The 21,038-nt window shown below is 38.1% G+C and overlaps 1 protein-coding gene across 3 annotated transcripts in view; it reads left to right on the top strand.

The window, feature by feature from the left end:
- Positions 1-20,420, top strand: part of il17rd (interleukin 17 receptor D) — a 37,869-nt gene extending 17,449 nt beyond the window's left edge. The window contains exons 3-17 of one of the 3 annotated variants that reach the window (XM_007575720.2): positions 2,322-2,444; positions 6,698-6,816; positions 7,028-7,148; positions 7,286-7,330; positions 8,959-9,110; positions 10,888-10,953; positions 12,428-12,482; positions 12,683-12,793; positions 13,476-13,660; positions 13,736-13,851; positions 14,481-14,732; positions 15,410-15,680; positions 15,717-15,874; positions 17,186-17,457; positions 18,778-20,420. In XM_007575720.2, coding sequence (XP_007575782.1) covers positions 2,322-2,444; positions 6,698-6,816; positions 7,028-7,148; positions 7,286-7,330; positions 8,959-9,110; positions 10,888-10,953; positions 12,428-12,482; positions 12,683-12,793; positions 13,476-13,660; positions 13,736-13,851; positions 14,481-14,732; positions 15,410-15,680; positions 15,717-15,874; positions 17,186-17,457; positions 18,778-18,881 — 2,150 coding nt within the window. In that variant the 3' untranslated portion in view covers positions 18,882-20,420. Of the gene's footprint in view, positions 1-2,321; positions 2,445-6,697; positions 6,817-7,027; positions 7,149-7,285; positions 7,331-8,958; positions 9,111-10,887; positions 10,954-12,427; positions 12,483-12,682; positions 12,794-13,475; positions 13,661-13,735; positions 13,852-14,480; positions 14,733-15,409; positions 15,875-17,185; positions 17,458-18,777 lie in introns of all 3 variants that reach the window. The other 2 variants (XM_007575719.2, XM_007575718.2) reach the window with 2 other exon arrangements.
- Positions 20,421-21,038: the final 618 nt, after the last annotated feature.

The raw sequence follows: 21,038 nt of genomic DNA, 5'->3' as shown, positions 1-21,038 counted from the left end.
TGTGCTATAGAAACAAAACTGATGAATGATTTACGTGTTTACAGTTATCTGCAGGCTGAAATTGGGCGGAAACACTGTTTGGTTAGTTCCAGCAGCAGACATGTTACAGACACTGACAGAAATCACTCATCTGCCATCATTTCTCTAAAAACTTTAACAAAAAAGTCTGAAGTCAAATGTAAAATCCTTGGTCCCCCGACAAACAAGATAGAATATGAAAAGTGGGCACATCCTTGGTGATCATATCTTATTACATTTTATTACTTACTCTTTTAGCTGTTAGCTTGACTCTTAGCTGATAGCTTGAGCCTTATTAGCTTTTGTCTTGACTCTAATTAGCTTTTAGTTTGAGCCTTTTTAGCTGTTGGCTTGAATTTTATTAACTTTGGGCTTGGCCTCTGTACTGTTGGCATAATTCTTGTGATCTGTTTATTGGGTGTTTGCTTCAGACTCCCTTAAAAGTTTCTAAACTTCTAAACTTACATTTCAAAAAATGATGCTACATGTTTAAAGGTCCGTGGTTGTACCTTAGCACTTTATGGTTCTCAGTGTTTGATAAACTGAGGTGACCAAACAAACATCATCATCCACATTTTGAGGTGGATGACAACGTTAACCCCTTAAGGGACCCACAGAAACCTCAGAGCACATTACAATTTAAAGTTGGGTAATGTTACTTTTTAAGAAGGAGTAAAGTAAGCACCATTGATGGTTACCGCCTCAGATGTCAGCTATCTGTTCTCCGGGGAACCTCCCACCCAGAGGCTTGAATCTTAGATGCTGTTTACACAAAACCACCTCAAACCTGCAACAAAGCCGCAGTATCATTAGTTCTCATAAAGCATTGGGGGAAATTCAAAGACATGGCCCCTTGACCTATTAATGCAGAACCAGATATTTTCTTACACGTCCTTTTGTACCAATGGATCAAGAGAGTTTCATATGCAGCTCTCAATTGTCTGACTTTGGCTTTAAGACAACTTCACTGCAAAAATACAAAATCTTTCTAAGTATTTTTGTTCTACTTCCTAGTATAAATATCTTTTTACATTTGAATTGAGACAAAACTGACTCACAAGCAAGATGTACTAGCTTTGCTTGAAGTCTGAAATTCTTGAATGTTGATTATAAAAACTATAAGTTCCACTGGTAGATTATTTTACCTATAAATGCAAAAAATGTAAGTGAAATAATTTGCCACTAGAACTAATACTTTATTAACCTGTATTGTGCTAAAAAGTTATCTGAAAGTTATTTTTGTTTTATTTCAAGTAAAATACTTATACTTGAAACTACATAAAAATACTTGGTAAATTTATTATTATTATTATTGTTATTTGCAGTGTAGTAAGACATGAACTGCAAGATTTCTTTGTAAATTAATCCTTCAGTGCTATTTATAATCACTGCAACTTTAAAGGGCAAAAATCTACAGCCTGAAAAAATATTGACAGCTGCTAAGATAAACATTTTTAATATAAAAGACTGCAGAACAAGATGTTTCAAATCAAAGAGTTGAAGGGAAGTTGAATTGTTTAAATTGTTGTTTCACTGAAAACAAAACTGATGATTTAACGAGTGATTAATGCTACCCATGACCAAAACTAACTGTGTGCAGAAGCCTATTTGGCCATTATAAAGGTGACCTATTTTGTTTCCTTGAACAAATTAGAATTGGTCTAAACAAAACATGTTCATTACACAAAATAATTTTTAGATAATGGGATTTCAGTCAGATCAGTTCTGGCTATTGTGAGCTGTTTTATGGCGTCTTGTCACTTTAAATCCAAAGAGCTGCAAATGGCCACGCATCCAACTCAACATTTACACTCACATAAAAGTGGTTGCAAACAGATGCACAATTATACAACTGTACATCTTTAAAAAGCAGAAGTAGAGCCTCCTGCATGATCAACAAGATTGTAGCAAGTGGTTTCTGGATGGCAAGTCAACAACAAAACATTTGTTTTTGTCAGCAGCCATTGTACAGTGCATAAAGCAGTAGAACCAGCTGAGCACACATGCTGGAACTCAGTTTGGGATGCTAGGTAACCCTGCAGTGCCCTCTGATTGTGACTTGATCACAACCAAGTCACAAGCAGTTCATTTTCCAAACACTAAAAAACATCAACTTGTTGCCAGAAAACAGCTGGTGGAATGCTTTTTTATGCTGTTTTATTTTGTTTTGTTTATGCTTCCAAGTGGAAGCATAAAAACAGACAAAAAGTATTTTTTTCTTAATAGGTCCCCTTTAAGAAATGCAAATAAGTTGTCAACAAATGCTGAGGTATTCCTCTGTGTTTTTTTTCTTTTGTTTGCAGACTGCTCATTAAGCTACCCACTGGGGAAACACGTGATCCATGAGGTATCCAACGTCTCCTTCAGCCACCTGGCCTGTGACGACCAGGCTGCTGTGGTCGTCCACTGGTCTGCAAGTCCACTAGGTACCGTTTGTCTGCAACTTTTCCAAGTGTCTGTCTGTGTTTGCGCAAGCCGGGTTGAAAGGTAAAAGACGGACCGCCAAGAGAGGAAAAATGAGATCCTAAACCGCTCAGAGTACTAAGATTACCAAGAACTGTGTGTCCCTTTGATCGGACCTGGAGCCGGAGAGAAAAAAGGATCACATCTCGCACAACAATACCACGATTTGACCGTGAAGGAATGCGAGAGTGTGTGTGTGTGAGTGTGTGTGAACCAGGTTTTTATATCTTCATGGGGACCTACCGTATTTCTGTCTACATTGTGGGGTTGGGGGGACCACTGCGCCATGTGGGGACATTTCCTTGGTCCACATGAGGGGAAAAGCTGTTTTTGGATTAAGGGTTAGGTATGTGATGTTTAGGGTACAGGTAAGGGTTTAGGTAAGGGTCAGGTATGTGATGTTTAGGGAAAGGGTTAGGCTGTTGAAAATCAATAGAAGTCAACATAAAGTCCCCATAATATATGAAAACACAACTGTGTGTGTCTGTGAGTGTGAGAGAGAGAGTATGGCAAGGCAAACCTCTCTCTCTTTCTCTCTGTGACAAACCTGCCTGTTGTTTTCTGGTGTAGGCAGATATCTTCCAGAAAATGTCCGTGTCATGCTTGCATGCACTGCAAAACCACAAGATCTTACCAAGTAGTTCTGGTCTCGTTTGTAGTGAAAATATTGTAGTATGCTTGAAATAAAGTAGAACTAAATCAAAAGCAACTTTTCAGCAAGATACAGGAGCTTGTTTTAAGTCAATAATTTTTGAATATTGTTGAAAAAGTGGGAGTTACACTGGCAGATTATTTCACATTTAAGAATACATTTTCACATGTTTTAAGTGAAATAATCGAACTAGCAGTTTGTCATCAACTTTAAGAAATTATTTTCTTAAAACAAGCTCTTTTTTGCTGAAAGGTTATGTTGAGTGTACTCAGATATTTGCACAAGATATTCTAACATCTTGTATTTTTGCAGTGTGGCTTGTAACTACCTCACTGACTTCAGCCCACCTGATAAATTTTTATAATCACTTATTCTATAAAACTATGTTCTGCAAGTAACTTTTCAGCAATATATACAAGCTTATTTACAGTCAATAATTCCTTAATATTGATGAAAAAGTACGAAGTGAAATATTTAACTACTAACTATATTATAAGTTATAATGTGGGATGAATGTCTTGTTCCATTGGCAAATTATTTCAGTTATACTTTTTTTAAAATAAATATTATGGAATTATTGACTTAAAACACCTCCTATTTCTTGTTGAACATCTATTTATAAAATAGTTTTGTCTTAATTAAAGTGTACAAAGATATTTGTGTTATAAACTAGACCAAAATTACTTGGTAAGATTTTGTGTTTTTGCAGTGTTAACATTTTTATTGTGAAACTCCTCCATGTTCTTTTCATTATGAATGAATTTGTCAGGAATTCACTGGAGATCTATAAAAGTGCTCCAGAAACAGGGATGCACAGATGAGTTTTCCAGCCGTTTCCATGGTTTCCGTCTAATATTCCAATATCCTGCGCTGTATTCAGAGGTGGATAGAGCAACCAATGCTTTTACCTTCTAGTAGGTTTCCAATGAATTACTCAAGTAAAAGTATAGAATTACACTGCAAAACACAAAATCTTACCAAGTACTTTTGGTCTTGTTTGTAGTGTAAATATCTTAGTTTTCTTATTTCAAGTGAACTAACCTTTATGTAACTTTTCAGCAAATTATGGTAGCTTCTTTTAAGTTAATAATTCCTTATTGTTGATAGAAAATGTCTAATTCTCTTTGCAGATTATTTCACTCATTGCATGGGAAAATGTCTTGTTATAATCTGCCAGTGAAATTAGCACTTTTTCATCAATATTTAGGAATTAACTTAAAACAAGCTCCTATATCTTGGTGAAAAGTTACTTATAAGTTACTTTTGTCTTATCTAAAGAGTACCAATATTTTTGCTCTAGAAATTAATCCCAAACTTTTGCAGTGTATTTGGTAAAAAGACTACTCAAGTACTAAGTAACTAATCATTAAATCAGATTTTGTAATCGGACAAAACAAAGTTGTATGTAAAGTTTGGTATATTAAAGACTAAAATGAATACAAAATAGCTCGTTCAGGCAGTAGAAACACTTTTTAAAATCTTTTTTTTATATATTAAACTTTCAATAAAAATAATAATGTGTTACAACAGGGTAACGTACTTACAGTGACAATACAAAGTGCTTACTGTGTCTTTTTGGTCTTAAAAGGTCCAACAGATAGAAAACATTAGAAACATGAAGCTGTTGTAGAAACGTGAAGTGTCACTTCATCAACTGACAAAAAGAAGAATAGATGAGGAAAGTGAATTATGGCAGCGTAGTCGAAATAAAAAGCTCACTTTTGTTTAAAAATGAATGAAAACCTGACCAGAGCAAGGAAGACGCTGCTACCTTCCTCTCAGCCTGGGAACAAAATAAATCTGAGCTCATGTTTCGGCTACTCTGGGGATTTCCTCCTGGCTTTGCTTCATCCGCAAATCAGAACTTCATATCTCGCCTGTTGCGTTTGATAAGTCTGTACTGTTTAACCGTTTTTGATAATAATGGCTGTTGGAAATTGATGGCTCAGTGGTTCTGGATGGATTCGGTTCGCCTCTGTCTGCCGCTGCCAGGCTGCATTACTCCAGGGATCAGAAGTGAACGGAAATGCCTGATTTCCCTCTGCAGTTCTACTTTTTTTTCACTTGTTTTTCCCGTGTTCGGTAAAAACAAAGCCAATCCATGACTCATCCTCTGTGCACAATGTCAAATCACCTAATGCTGTAAAAATGCATAAGTTGCTGCTGCTGCTGCTGCTAAAATGCAAATTCTACTCAAGTCACAGAGAGAAACGGAAGAACATGTTCAGGAATCCGCCTAAGGACACAGAAACCTGTCCCTCCACTTTTTCTCTGCCTCTCCTGCAGAGCTAATGGGAAAAACATGTCTCTTGGATGTGAAGGTGTAATTACAAGACAGATGTTTTCAAAGAGGAGGAGATTTAGCTGGGAAGAACGGGGAGGAGGGGGAGCAAATGGAGGAGGATGGGAGGGGTGAAGACAGGAAACAAAGGGACAGGTCCAAATTATGTCCACAGAAATGCATCCCATCATCATTTCCGAAAGTATTTTACTCTGATTTAGAGAAAAAAGAGGTTTGAATTTGGAGGAACATAAAACTGCAGCCAGAGGATCACTCTAATTCAAGTCTGCAGACGTAACAATTCACACCAGTACTGTTTGGTCCGCTGTAATCAAACTCCAGTCCGTTTGTCTAGAAAGTCTGGGTTGTTTGGGGAGGTGTGAACACGTAATCAAACTCTGATGTGAACCAAAACAGCAAACTCTAAAAACCTCGGTCTGTGTGCTTTAACGCCAAGCAGATCAGAGACCGAACCAAAAGCAGGAAGCGGACTACTGTGCAGGGCATTATGGGTAAATACAACCAAAACAAACATGCTTGTCTAGCGGTAGCAGAAAAAATGGTTTATAATTTTTTGCCAAAGACAAAAGAGATGTTATCCGACTGTTAAAATCTGATACCGCTTCGTTTTTGTTTACATTTTGTGAACCAGGAAGTTGCGCTGATCTTCTTCAGAGGGTTTTGTGTCATTTCTTTCAGTGGTTCTTAGTGCAGCGCCTCCAACAGGTGAGAAGGTGAATAGTTTTTTCAATTAGTTTGGATTGACTCAGTGCAATTTGAAAGCAAAAATTGTTAACAATTGTTGCAATTTTGGTCCCTAAACAAACCAAATCTACCAGACTATCTAGTGGGAAAACACTCTCAAAACTATAATATTTATCACGAAAAGCAAGAAATAACTTTGTTTTGGTCCATACACGCAAACACAAAAAACAAATGCAAACAAAAAATGCTACAATCAAAATTAAAATGCAACAATCACAAACAGAACGCAGATTCATAAACACGAAAACAAAGGATATTATATATAGAATTTCAGAATGTTTCAGTTTTAAACACACAATATAGTTTCCAGTTAGTTATATTTTATGCCATTAATTACCATTGAGAAAAACTGAAGTTGTTTTCTCAACTTCAGTTTTCATTATGTTGTTAGTTTTAGCTAGCTGTAATAACCTTGATGAGGACATGCAGAACATTTTTCTATATTCCTAAATGTTAGGAGTATAGAAGGAAGAATGGAGAGGAAAGATGAAACTGACGTTTCTGTCTTATCTCTGCAGGAATCGAACACATTAAAGGCTTCAGAGTTTATCTGGAGGACAAAAATCCAGACGGGAAGCAGTGTCAGCACCTGATCCTCAAAGAACCGCGGCAGCTCAACTACTCCTACAGGAGCACGGTGAGATCTGTGCAGAGCAATCGCCTCACACTTTCTCAAGTGAAGGCAGAAAAGTTTTCACTATTCAGAATGAAAATGTTAAGAAATGAGGCGAGATTGAGACTGGTCCACAGTAGTGTGTAACATAAACTTCTTTTGATTCTTTGTTTTCTTTCACTCAGCTGTAATCTGACTACTAGATTTAATAATCTGTATTTTTCTCCTCGTGCAGAAGCTGAGCAGTCAGCCGTTCAGTAGTTTGACCTTTGACACTGACTACATGGTTCGTGTCGTTCCTTTCCCATCTCTGATGAATGAAAGCTTCTTCCCTCCATCTTTCCTTAGGACCAACTGTAAGTTGCGTTTGGACGAGCTTGATGAATTACTTTGTGATTAAAACCCTGTCAAAGTGTCTCTATTCATCAGGGAAGAGAAGGAACGGTTCTATTCTTACTGAAAATCAAATATTTCTGTGCTTTCCTGTTAACAGCATGTGAAATCCTGCTTGGATCGGACAATCTGGTCTGCAAGCCATGTAAGTTCCTCTTTATGCCCATTATACACAAACCCATGTTGGCTGCATTCACTGATGCACAAGTAAAATCCAGAAGTTTCAGCAAATATGAGTTAATAAAACTGTTGGAGTGAAATTATTATAAACTTCTGATCTAAGTTTATAATACAGGCCCTAATGTCGCCTGTATGAACCTATTTTCAACATATATTGTGTTTTTTGTTGCCGTGTGTGATTCTGAGATTTGGTAGATGTTAGTGCTCTGATTTTGGCAAAAATACACATATAATTAAAACTACTTTTCTAAAACGAAAGAGGTCAAAACAGGAAAAAAGGATGATAAAAATGTAAGAAAAGGAAAGCAAAATGTTTTGGGGAAAAAAGAAGAAACAATTTTAAAGAAAATGGGGCAGAAAAAAACCAATGAAAGAAAAGAGAAATTTAAAAGTGTTGAAAGATATAAATATAACTCGGATGAAAAAAGAAAGGACTGAAAGAAAAGGGGAAATCAAAAAGTGAATAAAGTGTTAAGTTTGCATAGTGACAGCGGTGACGTATTTTGATGTAGTTGACATCAAAGACATCCAAGATGGTGTCCCAACAGAACCGCTCCAAAGTTTTATTATATTTCACAAAAAAAAAAAGACAATATGAAGGCCATTTGCAAGATGCGCAGAACTTTCATCATAATAAAAAGATGAAACGCCTCAAACAGTTGACCACACAGCAGCTGATTTGCACGAACGTAAAGTGTTTGGTACGTTGCTTAGCGACGGCGGTGACGTATTTTAATTCAGAACATTTCCAAGATGGCGTAGCAGCAGAAGCTCTCCAAAATACAGTTATATCTAAAGAAACGGTACTAAAGCCAGTTGCAACATATGCAGGACTTTAATCAGAGGTAAGTCCTCACACACTTTACCTCATTCTGCGAGGCAGAGAAGCGTAAACTGACAGAGGCGAAAATAAGTTTCATGTTTTCCGCACCTGGAGAAAACATAAGTCTCCTTCCTGAACAGGCAAACATGCAAGTTTGTCTTAACATAAACTGTTCATGTGCAAAAAATTATGTTTCAAGTTAAAATGTTCATTTGAAAAAAAAAAAAGTTCTATGGAAATTTTGATATGTGAAAGACAAAAATTTAAATAATTCATAGAAATAACATAAGTAAACATCTTTCCAAATCAATTTCTTTCAATATAAAACTTATGAAACTTTAATAAGAACTAGACACAGACAGAGAATGTGTGTCTGTGAATATTTAGTTAAAACAAAATTGTTCTTCATTCAGTGAATTTACTCACATGGGCACAAAATCCAGAGTCAAGAGTAGTGAAGTGACACTTCATAATAAAATTTGTTACGTAAAAGTAAAAAGTACAGCTTAGTAAATTTTTTTAATTTTTTTTCCAAAAAGCTACTCAAGTACATGTAACTAGTTACTATGCAACTCTTTATATATTTTTTCTCCTTTATATTTGTTTTGTGGTGAAAAATATGCGACCAAATGCCTTTTGATTAGATGTAAGAGTAAAAATAGATCCAGAAGTTTTTAAATATTCATGCATGTTAATGTTTTTATCTCGTATCATTGCATGTCGGTACACATCCAGAGTTTTGGTGTTGAGTTCTGGTTCTGTCTCCTCAGTCTGGAAGCCAAAGACCCTGAACGTGTCTCAGCTTGGATCGAACCTTCATGTGACGTTTGATTTGGCTCCGTCCTCCTTCAACTTCCAGCTGTATTACCTTTACTACAGGCTGCGGCAGGACGGTCTCTTCAGGGTGCAGCGCTGCAGACCAGTAAGGCTGACCGCTCTCTGTTTGCTGTGAAGCAGTATCAAAACTACCAAGATATTTCCATTATACCAGAGTTAAATGTGTTATTTCAAAGTAACATGTATTCCTGTCACAATAACAAATGTTGCTGGACGATAAAATGTCCCAGAAGTTTTTTGCGATAAACGATAATATTGTTGTTGTGACACAAATTTCAACCGGACATTATCATCAGACAATGAAATCCTCCCAGGCCGAACTTGAATATTGGACGTTATGCTGCTAACGCTTAGCTTCCATCAACAACTCAGAAGCGGAAGTGAGAGTGCTGCGCAACACAAATAACGATCCGGCCAGAACAGGGTGTGCAAAATAATAAAACATAATTTAACGAAGCTTCTTGGCAGATATATTTTCCTACAATTTTTTTCTTTTATTTCAAGAAAATCATATCTAAAAACATAGTGGTACTTTTAGAGTCATTCTCTGTGGAAATTAAAAGATAAATAAAATAATAACATAGAATAAGAACCAAATAAAAAAAGGAAGGCTGTATAAATACAAGTAGAAATCTTTGCAATTTGTGCAAGAAATGTATGAGGAATAATATGTGCAAAACAGATAAAATAATATTCCAGTCTTGGATTAGTTACCATGACAACAGAAAGAAAGCTTGGCAAAGATTATAATTTTTTTGTTGCCTCTAATATTTTTATATAATTTTATATCTGTAGCTTTTTTTTTCCTAATTTATTTAATTTATTCTTGGATTGTGCACGTAAAATCATTGGAGGGGCAACAAATGGCCCCCAGCCCCACTTTGAACACCCTAAACATAATCTTGCCAGGGGTATGAATAATTATGGGCTTAACTGTAAGGTCCAATGAAGTCAGCTGAACTATTAGCTGACGCATAAGCAGTATTTTTCCTGCTTGTTCTATTGCATGTTGGTTTATTAACAACAGCTGAGTTTTCAGTCCTTTTCTTTCAGGCTAGCCTTTTAAGATTCTAATAAACCTTTTCCTGCGTGCTTCGAGATCCCATAATGTGACCTAAATATCCAACCACATGAAGCGTCTGCTCGTTTAGATCCGCACTGGAAGGTGGAGGGAGCAGCCATTTTACTGCCCCCTCCTGGCTGCATCCTCTTTGAAGTTTGTCCAGCGGCTCGGCCCTTTAATCTCCGGGTATTCTGCTGTGATTCAGACACATGGGAACAACATGGGACGTCTTCACTCACTCAGTGTTCAACTGCACTGAGTCTCTCAATCAACGAGTTTTTATTGGTTTTGATCTGTGTGAAGGCAGGTCAGGCTCGACTGTTCCTTTGCAAAGATTGCTCCTACACAATAATACATTTTGCTGGACGATAAATTGTCCAGCAATTGTTGCGTTAAACAATAATATTGTTATTTAGAGAGTATTTTTAAGTAATATAATGGCATTTACATAAAAATGCAAGAAGACATTCTCAAAGATCAATAGACTTTATATTCTAATGAACATTTAACAATGGAAATATATTTTAAATGTCTAAAATAAACACAACAGAAACGACAAATACAATGAATTATGAGTCCTGTCCTTCAAAAAAGGGCCAGTTGAGACCAAAGCACCAGACTTTGCTTTAGTCTCAAATTTTCTTCCAAAATATTGGTTTTGGTTGACAGAGAGAAAAGAGAAAAACAATAAATAATTTTTTAGCTTGTTTTAATCTAACATGTGATTTATTGATTGCTTATTGCGACAGGCCTAAAAAAGTAGATATTTGTAGATGATTTTAGTTGTTTGTTTTGGCAGGACCTGAACCAGGCCAGGACAACGTGTGTCCTTCAGGACATCACACAGGGAACCTACGTAATAGAGGTACATTTTCAAACACCGTCATGTTATAACATAACTACACCATAAAGATGTGATAATATATTCTTCAATTTTTATTGAAGAATATATTATTATTATTTCTCAAAGGTGCCTCAGCAAAGATCTTGTTTCAATTTGCTCTCAAATTATAATATTTTGCACATTATTTGGTTAAAATGCACACAAATCAGGTTAATGTTATTAATGTATTTTGAACTTTGAAAGTCTGTCATAGGTTTGAACAAAATTATTCAAAAGAAAAATCACCAAAAGAATTAAAAGTCAGAAGTTTGATGATATATCATATTTAATGAAAAGTATTGGTATCAGTATTGGCATTGGTGGTATTTATTTGGTATCAGATCGATGCCAAAATGTCCAGTATCCAAACCATATGAAAGGAGTTATCATGTAACCCATCTGTTAATCCACAGTAATCAGTCACGCCCCTAACTCCTCCCAACTTCAGCGGACTGACTACTGACCAGCTCTCCGTCTCACGGGTCCGAAAAGCCTCTAATTCCAGAGTATTACCACAAATAAGAATTTAGAGAACTTTTTGTTCAAGCTGGGCGCGAGAGAGATTCGTCTAAGCTCTAACTACCTACATCCAGACGTTATGCCCCGCTTCTGTCCATGATTCAGACAATCGGAGTAGCCCTGCCGGTGTCCGAACCCATGAACCACATCTGTTAACGGTAGCTCTCTCCCTAATAATTAACGTGCACTTGTTACCGGCTTAGACAGTTTTAGCGACTAGGAATAAGTCACAGGGACATTATTTATCTGAACTAAAGAACGTACGAAGCCACCTATTTACTTAGGACCACAAACACTGACTTTATGTTGACCAGAAGAATTAAATCTAAATGACTCAATTAATTTAATTGTCCACAACATCAAATTAGACTTTAGTAATTTTATTAGCAAGCTTTGTTCGTCTCATGTCCGTTATGTTAACTTCACAACAGACACATTCAGGTTCACTGTATTTATTCTAACAAAAGAGGAAATCGAGTTGGTGGTTAACATCAGTCCAGCAGCTTCTATATTCCCTATATGTTAAATGAAAAATAGTAAATAACTATTACTACAGAGCAATAACTCCTAATGAGCCGTTAACAGCAGTTAGCTGTTGTAAAATTAAACACGACATTAATATTAATAGTTAAAAACATGCAAAACCAGGCAAAATTACATAACACTGATTTTGGTTACATTTGTCTGAAATATATGTTACAATAATATAATACTTGTAAAGTAAACATGTAAAGCTTGATCTTAAATAAACCACAATACAGAAAAAGGGGGAGGAGCTGCTGGTTACTTGTTGCTATGGTGACCACTAACTGTCAGAGCACCTGCACATTGTTGAAAGAAAGCCATGTTACATTTGTACAATGTCAATCATGTTGTGATGTGTTCAGACATTTACAGTAATAATAATCTCTTTCGTTGTTTGTCTTTGCTTTTATAGCTTAGAGACAACAGCAACACGACCAGGAGGCAGATGCAGTACCACGTCAGCCAGGGTGAGGCTGCATGAAAGAAGCAGTTTTCATTTTAATGCATCTTTTCTAACATTTAGACTTGAATAAATGTCTACCTTAATGTGTTACAATGTACATGAGTAATATGTAGTTGCTGTATTGTACTTTCATTAGCATTATAGAGCCAGATTACGGTTAAAACCCCAGTTATTTGAATGAGTTCTGTTTGTTTTGTCGTTCAGTCCACTCCCCGTGGGCGGGGCCTATCCGTGCCATGGCCATCACCGTGCCGCTGGTCATCATGTCAGCCTTCGCCACCCTCTTCACTGTAGTGTGTCGCAAGAAGCAGCAAGGTGAGGCTAGCCAATGAAATCCAGAGCTGGGAGCGTCTCAGGCAGGATATTTTTGAAACATGCCTATTTAATACATAATTACCACACGCTCTATCTTACTAGGCAGGTGCAGTGCATAGCGGACCCATGGCTTCGAGACCAACAAAAGAAAATATGTGGACACTCTTAATCAATGTGCAAGAGAACAATACATGAACAAAATGGCTGCAGTCTGAATTTTAAATGCATCCTAAAACCCTGGCATAGCAGAAAAACGCTCTAATGTTTTGCTTTTAATGCTGGATTCAGAAAACTCTCCTGGTTTAGTTTCTTTTACAGCGGATGGCTGCTTTTAACACTAACATTCAATCTTGATGCTAATGCTGACAACTGATGTTACCGTGTTTCAAAGGAAACTTAACTAGGTTAAGAGAAAGTAAAACTGTGGGAACAGTCTAGTAGTCGTTTACATGAATTGGAAAAAAATATGGAAAGATCAGAAACATGGAAGGGATCCCAAGATGTAACAACAGTTTGTGTGTAAGAATAGGTCCAGATCACATGCAATGCACCTCAGCTATGCAAATTGACTAGTCTGTCCATGTAGTAGACACCTTGAAGTCACTACCAATAAAACTTTCATCTTCCAAACAAGAGATGTTACTTTAGCATTGAGACATTTGTGATCTCTGTGTGCTATTAGAAAACATCTACAGCCAGCTGGATGAGGAGAGCAGCGAGTCGTCCAATCAGAGCGCAGCGCTGAACAGCGAGCGTCCGTGGCCACGTCCCAAAGTTTTCATCTGTTACTCCAACAGAGATTGCTCCAAACACACCAGTGTTATCCAGAGCTTTGCCTACTTCCTGCAAGACTTCTGCGGCTGTGAGGTGAGGCAGACAGGACCTGGAAAAGCTGAAATGACAGAAAACATGAAGGTGTAATTAATCAGTTGTTCAATTCAGGTGGTGCTGGACCTGTGGGAACATCTGGAAATGTGCAAAGAGGGTCAGATGTCTTGGTTGAGCCGACAGCTGGATGAAGCGAACTTCATCATCACCGTCTGCTCTAAAGGCCTACGGTACTTCTCCCTCTAATGTTGAGAGCCTGAATTTATTGAAGATAAAGAAAAAAAAGTCAGCACCTAAAAACCATCCTCACCTCCAGTCCCAACTTTAACCACCAGATGGTGGTAAATAACAGATTTCAAAAAATAAACTTGATCTCTTAATACTTTTTATTTTAGGATTTTTTTAAAAAGTTTTATTGGCTCTGATGGCCTTTATTTAACAGATGTCAGGTAGGGGAAGGTGGATGTGAGAGACAGAGAAGACAAGCTGCAAACGTCATCAGGCCGGGACTTGAACTTGTGATGGACGTCGTCCTCCATACACACCTTACGCGCTTTACCTTTGTGCCAATGCTGCGCACCTTTTTGTTTTAGAATACAGCAGTAACTGAAAAGTTAGTTGTGCTAACTTTTCAGTTACTCATAAACATTAGGTCTGCTAAAGTGCTACACTGACATGTTACTTAGCAGAAGCTAACGCTAAAGTGCTACATTGATATGTTACTTAGCAGAAGCTAACGCTAAATGTTAAATTCAACCAGTTAGAGAATTCTTTTTGTGCAGGAAACAATAAATATATAATTAATCTTTCCATTTGCCCAATAGCATTGATTGACTGTCTCCACTTCCAACTATCTCAGATATTACGTGGAAAAGAAAAGCCGCAGAGGGAAGACTCCCGTTGGTCGCCGTAGCAACAGCGGCAGCGGCTCCCCGACCGGCGGATCGCACAGCGACCTGTTTGTCGTGGCCGTGGCCATGATTGCAGAGAAGCTGCGGCTGGCGAAGCAGAACGAGGACGGCAGGGATCCGGAGCTGAGCCGCTTCATGGCAGTGTATTTTGATTATTCCACAGAGAGCGACATCCCGACAGCGCTGAGTCTGGCTCCCAGGTAGAAACACGGCTGACACCAGCAGTGGGTCAAAGGGGAACTTTTCAGTTTTTGCATGTTTTTGGACTTTCATTTGGGTCTGAACTGCATTTAAAACCACGCAGCTGTTTTTTTTTTGGCAATATGTTAATGTCTTTTGTTTGGAAAAGGAGCCATTTCAAAAACCTCCCGAATGTTAAGTCACATTTGACAGGCGTTGCACCGTTGCCTAGCAACCCCAGCAGAGCTCCAGCACGTTTGGTCAGCTGGTTTTACAGTTGTGTGCGCCGCACAATGGCTGCTGGAAAAGACAAGAGTTTTATTGTCAACTTAGCATCCAGAAACTACTTGCTGCATTCTTGTTGGTTGTGCAGGAGGCTCCATTTCTGCTTTTCAAAGATGTTCAGTTGCATAGTTGCTCATCTGTTTGCAGCCATTTTCACATGATACGGTAGACATTGAGTTGGGGGGCGTAGCCAGGAGCAGCTTATTTGGATTTAAATTGACAAGCTGCCCTAAAACAGATCAAAATGGGCAGAACTGACCAGAATAAAATATCTTTGAGTATAATTTTGTGCCAGAACATGTAATGAACATGTTTTGTATAGACCATAGATCTAATTTGTACAGGGAAACGTAGTAAGTGTCCTTTTATAAACAGAAGCAGTTTCTCAGGTTTATTTTCCCCCCTGGTTCAGGCTGAAGCTCATGGATCAGCTGCCGCAGCTCTACGGCCGGCTCCACTCCAGCCAGTCTGCGCTGGCCGACTCGGAGCAGCAGCCCGTCAACATCTCCAGGAGGAACTACTTCCGCAGCAAATCCGGACGCTCGCTCTACGTCTCGATCTGTAACATGCACCAGCACATCAGCCAGAACTCGGACTGGTTCGAGAAGCAGCCGTCTCCCCCAGGAGCGTCCTTGGCTCCGTCGGACTCCTCCTCCTCCAAACACGCTCCTCCTCCTCCACGGCCGGCCTGCTCCTCCTCCGTGCCTCAGCCGGAGCGACTGTTTGACTCCGGCGTGGTGCTGAACGAGGTTCTGGTGAGGACGCCGTCCATGGAGGGGCTGGAGGGGGAAGCGAGAAGGAACGTGCTCCTGCTAGCCGCTGGCTCCAGTCCAGAGCTGCCGCACTGCTCCGCATCCATCCCTGGATCCACTTCCAGGTCCGCTGCTTTGGAAATGGCTGCCTGTCATTTCCTTTCAACACCTCACACTCCTCATTATTACACAGAAGAGATGCACAACATATCAGCACTGAGGTCGATATCAGTCCGACAAATAAAACTGGGCCGATATTAACAACCAATATTTGTTTTTATATTGTTGCTGAGTCTGTCACGATAACAAATTTTTTTGGATGATAAATTGTTCCAAAAGTTATTGCGATAAACGATAATATTGTTGTTTTGAGATCATTTTCAAGTAATTTCCAGTAATGGCATAAAAAAAATCAAGAACAGATTCTCAAGGATCAATAACTTTAAATTCTAATGAGCATTTAGCACTGGAACTGGAGGACATTTCAAATATCCAAAATAAATAAACGAAACAACAAATAAAATTAATTATGAAGTCTCTGTAAACAGAATTGGTCCTAGTTGAGACCATAGCACCAGACTGAAGACTTTTATCATCCAGTTTTTGGTAGAAAGACGAGAAAATCAATAAATCATGCAAATAAAAATTACTGAACTTGCTTTAATTTATTATGCCATTAATTGATTTATTGTGCATTGAAACAAACCTAGTTGTCGTCATCTACTTCTGGTAGTTTTTTCCTCCAAAGCGGCTGTGAAATGTGTATAATTACATATAATAGTGGTAAATATCAGTCATGGGTCATAGCAGCATTATGAATATTGGATATTGATATCGCCTCAAATGTTCTTATCGGTGCACTGCCATTTGAAATCATTGAAAGTGCTTGAATTTCATGTTTTCAAGGTTTGGAAAGTGCTTGATTTCTGTATGAAGTCCTTTAGTGTCTCTCATCATGCCCGGCATAACCCTCATTCTGATTTTACTTCATACACTAATGTTGGACGGCCATGGAGTAATGTTTTGTTAGTCAACATGCTGCTGATAACCCACATCCTACTGCTGGTGCCAACATGCTATTCGCTCCACTTAGCCCTCATGCTAACATTAGCTTTGCCCCTAAAAGAGTATTAAGCTAGTACTTTTATCAATATCAAGAAATTATTTACTTAAAACAAGCTTCTGTATCTTGCTGATAAGTTACTTGAAAATTATTCTAGTGTACTAAGATATTTGCAGGAAGAAACTAGACTAAAAATACTTCGGATTTTGTGGTTTTGCCGTGATTATGTAATGTTGAATTGAAACTGTCTTCTTCAGTTCATTTGTTTTGTTTTTGTCTTCAAAGTGGTGATGGGAAAATTTAAAAACTTACTTTGAAAACTTTACTGTGGGTACAGACCCTGAGTTAAGAGGCATTTGCTTTTTCTCTGCAGATTGTCCACCGGCAGATCTGGAGTTTTACCCGAAGAGTCTTCCTCCTCTTCCTCAGCTCTGTGTGTCCTCCAGGATGAAGAGCAACCGGCTCCGGGCCACACCGAGGAGCCCGGCTCCTCCGGCCCTGACGTCCCGCCTCCTCGGGATTCTGGAATCTATGACTCGTCCGTGCCGTCGTCGGAGCTCTCCATCCCCCTGATGGAGGGGCTGTCACATGACCAGGCGGACTCTTCCTCTTTGGCAGACAGCGAATCGTCTTCGTCTGGCCTCGGTAAAGCTGCAGCGCCGCAGAGTTACATTAATTCCTCATTTAGTTCTGATTTTCTGCAGATTAAGAACAAAAACACTATTAAAGAGCTCAAAGAAAGAGCGAGAAACTTGCCACACTTTTCATTTTTTGTCACCGTTCAGTTTCAGCTACATATCGTTTCATGTGATGATATCAATAATAATTGATTAGGCCACTTTGTCTCTAGGCCTGTCACAATAACAAATGTTGCTGGACAATGAATTGACCCATAAGTTGTTGCGATAAACGATAAGATTGCTTTGAAACCATTTCCAGGTAACATAATGGTACTAATGCATGATAATAATGCAAGAACACTTTCACAAAAATCAGTAAACTGTAAAATCTAATGAACATTTAACACGTGTGGATGTTAAAAGCATTATTTTAAACTGCAGACGCATCCTTCGCTGCAAATTATCACTAAAGGAATGATTATGCATTTTAGGCAATACAATGTTTATTTTCTTATTTAAAAAGAAACTTATTTGTTTATTGGCATTTTAATGCATTTATAATATTGTATAAAAAGGGATTAAATGAAAAATCTTCAGAATGTGCCAATTCTTTATCCAATTAATCAACTAATCATCAAATTATTGATAGTAAGCACCTCTGATGCCTTCAGCATTTATACTCACATTGAACTGCATTAATTAGTTGCAGTAGAGCTGATAAAAGGGTCTAAATATAAATGTTTACTTTTAAACAGTACGAGTAATAAAATATGCAAAACAAAAGTCTCATTTGGTTTTTCATGTGAGGTTTTTGTCTTTGTCTTTAATTTGTATTGTTGATGCTCAATAATATAAAAATATATAATTGATTGAAATTACAGGTTGTAACAGCATATTGACAAAAAAATTGAGGGATATAAATATTAGAGATAATATGAAGATTTGGGCCGATATCGATATCCGATGTTGGTATCACTGCTGTGGCCGATTACTGATATTAATTGATATTATATACATTTTGCTATTATTTTAAACTTATGGGGGAAAAAATGACCAGAAACGGATAAAAATAAGTATAGATTGTTTACTTATCAGACCAATACCAATTACCTGCATCCCTAATAATTAGTTGTTGTTTTTATACCCTCTTGAATACATTTGTCAAACAAATAAAACTTAATTAAATGCTTATAAATAAATTTAAAAAAAGCAACCCATGGCTCATCTTACTTTCTCCTCACATTTATCTATAACTGCAGGGGACTGAATACTGTTGCACTGATTTTACAGTCTGTGCATGGATTTATCAGACCTGTCTGCAAATAACGCTCCGCTTGTCTTTCAGGTGACGAGGAGCCGCCTGCCGTGTCGTCACTTCGCTGCAGCGCAGCCTGCAAACCTCAGCTGCACCAGATGGAGCGCAGCGACGCTCAAGCAGCATCCCTGTAGCCCCGGCTGCCAGCCAATCAAGGAAGGAGCGCTGGCACGTGCCGCCGTTGATTTGGAGATAAAACCAGAAGACTTGAAGGGTGCGGAGGAGTCGAGGAGCTGCAGTCAGAGGGAACGTATCAGTGGCAGCCTGTAGTGCATTCGTGGTCAGACCACAAACTACTGATTATGGCCACCACTGATTCCAGGCTTTTGTGGGCCCAACAACCATCACGTCCCCAACACTCGCCTCAGGAAAGATTTGTCCGATCAAACTAGAGGATTTCTGAACCACAGACCAAAGCTGACATCCAGTGACTTGATCTGCTGGTTCATGCAGCTTTGGAAACAGTCTGACAGCAATATGCAATAAGACCAAAGTTGCGACATTTGTTACATTTTCAGCTGCTGCAGTTCTCAGATTTTAGCGATTGGATGATTTCTCTTATGTCTTTGGCTAAAGACCTCAAGTTATTTTTCCCGCTAGCTCTAAACTCCAGCATTTTGTTTTGGTTGCATTTACCCAGGATGCACTGCGCTGTAGTCCAGTTCCTGTTTTTGTAACTGTCTCTGGTTTGCTTGGTGTTCTGATATGCATTCGAACCGAACCAGAGTTCACTTCAACCCAACTGAGACCTGAGGTTTGTTGTTTTTTCCGAGTTTGATTAGCATCCCCACATGAACTGGATTTTCTAGGATTAAACGGACTAATGCAGCCTCAGATGCATCGGTTTATAAAAGTAGAATGTTTTTGTGGAGTAAAATCAGTTTAAACTCTTAATATTCTTGGTTTAATGGTTTAAAATGTGTCTTAATGAAGTGCTACTTTTTATGTAAATGTTTCTAGTCAACCTTTTTTGACATTTTGAACAACAAACTGTATTAAGCTAATCTCCCATCACAGAAATGTAATTTATGTTTAAACATTGCAGCAACAACTTGTTGGACATCTGGTTAAAAAGTGGTTTTAACCACCTGATATGACCTGATAATGTGATATAATATAAATAGAAGAGTTTTATTTTTGTCCTTGAGTTTGTGAAAAGCAATTTGTTATATATTTTTTACATGTTTGTAACCTGTGTCACTCCTGCAATATTTTCACTGTGGTTTTAAAATTTTTTAAGTGTTTTACATTTATAGATGACAAATTGTATGCTTTCGCTCTTAATGCACCGAGGAACAGAAGTACCCGGAGAGAAAGAGTGAAAATTAAATGAAGCGGCTCATTGGAAGATCTTCTGACTGACTTTTAAATCAATTCAAAGATACGTTATTGATCCCAAAGGGAAATTAAATGTTGCTGAAACTCATTGTACCCAAGGTTCTTCAAAGATTTGTTTTATATTCTGATGGCTGTGGGCAGGAAGGATCTCGTGTAGCAGTCTGTGCTACAACGGTTGTGAAGAAACCCTCGACTGAAGATATTCTGTTGTTGTAAAGCATTTTCATGAAGAGGATGCTCTAAATATAAGTTCAGTTCAGATAGAGCATAATGAAAATTGTCTTCATGTGCAACAATCATGCCCGATTACTTCAATAAAACATGAGAACATGCGATAGGATGGAAGATCTTTGTTTTCCCACCTGAGTCCGGTAGACTCGGTTTGATTGGAGACTAAGGTTGCAACATTTGCTACATTTTTAGCTGCTGTGGTTCTCTTTCTCACTGTTCTGAATCAAACCAACCAAACCCTTTGGGAAAAAAACCTGTTCCCCTCCTCACCTGTGGGGGCGCTGCACCAAGAACCACAGAAGGAAACAACATGAAATCATCTTTAGAAAACACTGAGTACAACTTTCTTCACAAAATATAAACGAAAATGAAGTGGTGTCATTTTGTGGTTGGAGGATTTATCTTTTGTCTTTGGCTTAGAGCCATTTCTCCTGCTGCCTCTAGACTCCAGCATGTTTGTTTGGTTGCAGATACCCAGAATGCCCTGCGCCGGCCAAACTACCTAGACTTTAATGCGGTAACACTCCACATTCTTTAGTTTGTCCAATATCATACAGTTGCACATTAGACCACATATTTTTTCTATTTCATTCTGCCTGGTAGCTGAAATAAATAAACGATATTCAAAATCAGAAGTAGTTTTTTATCCCAAAGGTAAATTAAAAGTTTATCTAATTTATTCAAACTTCTTCAGAGTTATTGTAGACAGTTATGGCTGCTGG

Source organism: Poecilia formosa, unplaced genomic scaffold, assembly GCF_000485575.1.
Source record: "Poecilia formosa unplaced genomic scaffold, Poecilia_formosa-5.1.2 Scaffold387, whole genome shotgun sequence".
Taxonomy (NCBI): Eukaryota; Metazoa; Chordata; class Actinopteri; order Cyprinodontiformes; family Poeciliidae; genus Poecilia; species Poecilia formosa.
The sequence above is the reverse complement of the archived record's forward strand: the minus strand, read 5'-3'. Positions and strand labels throughout refer to the sequence as shown.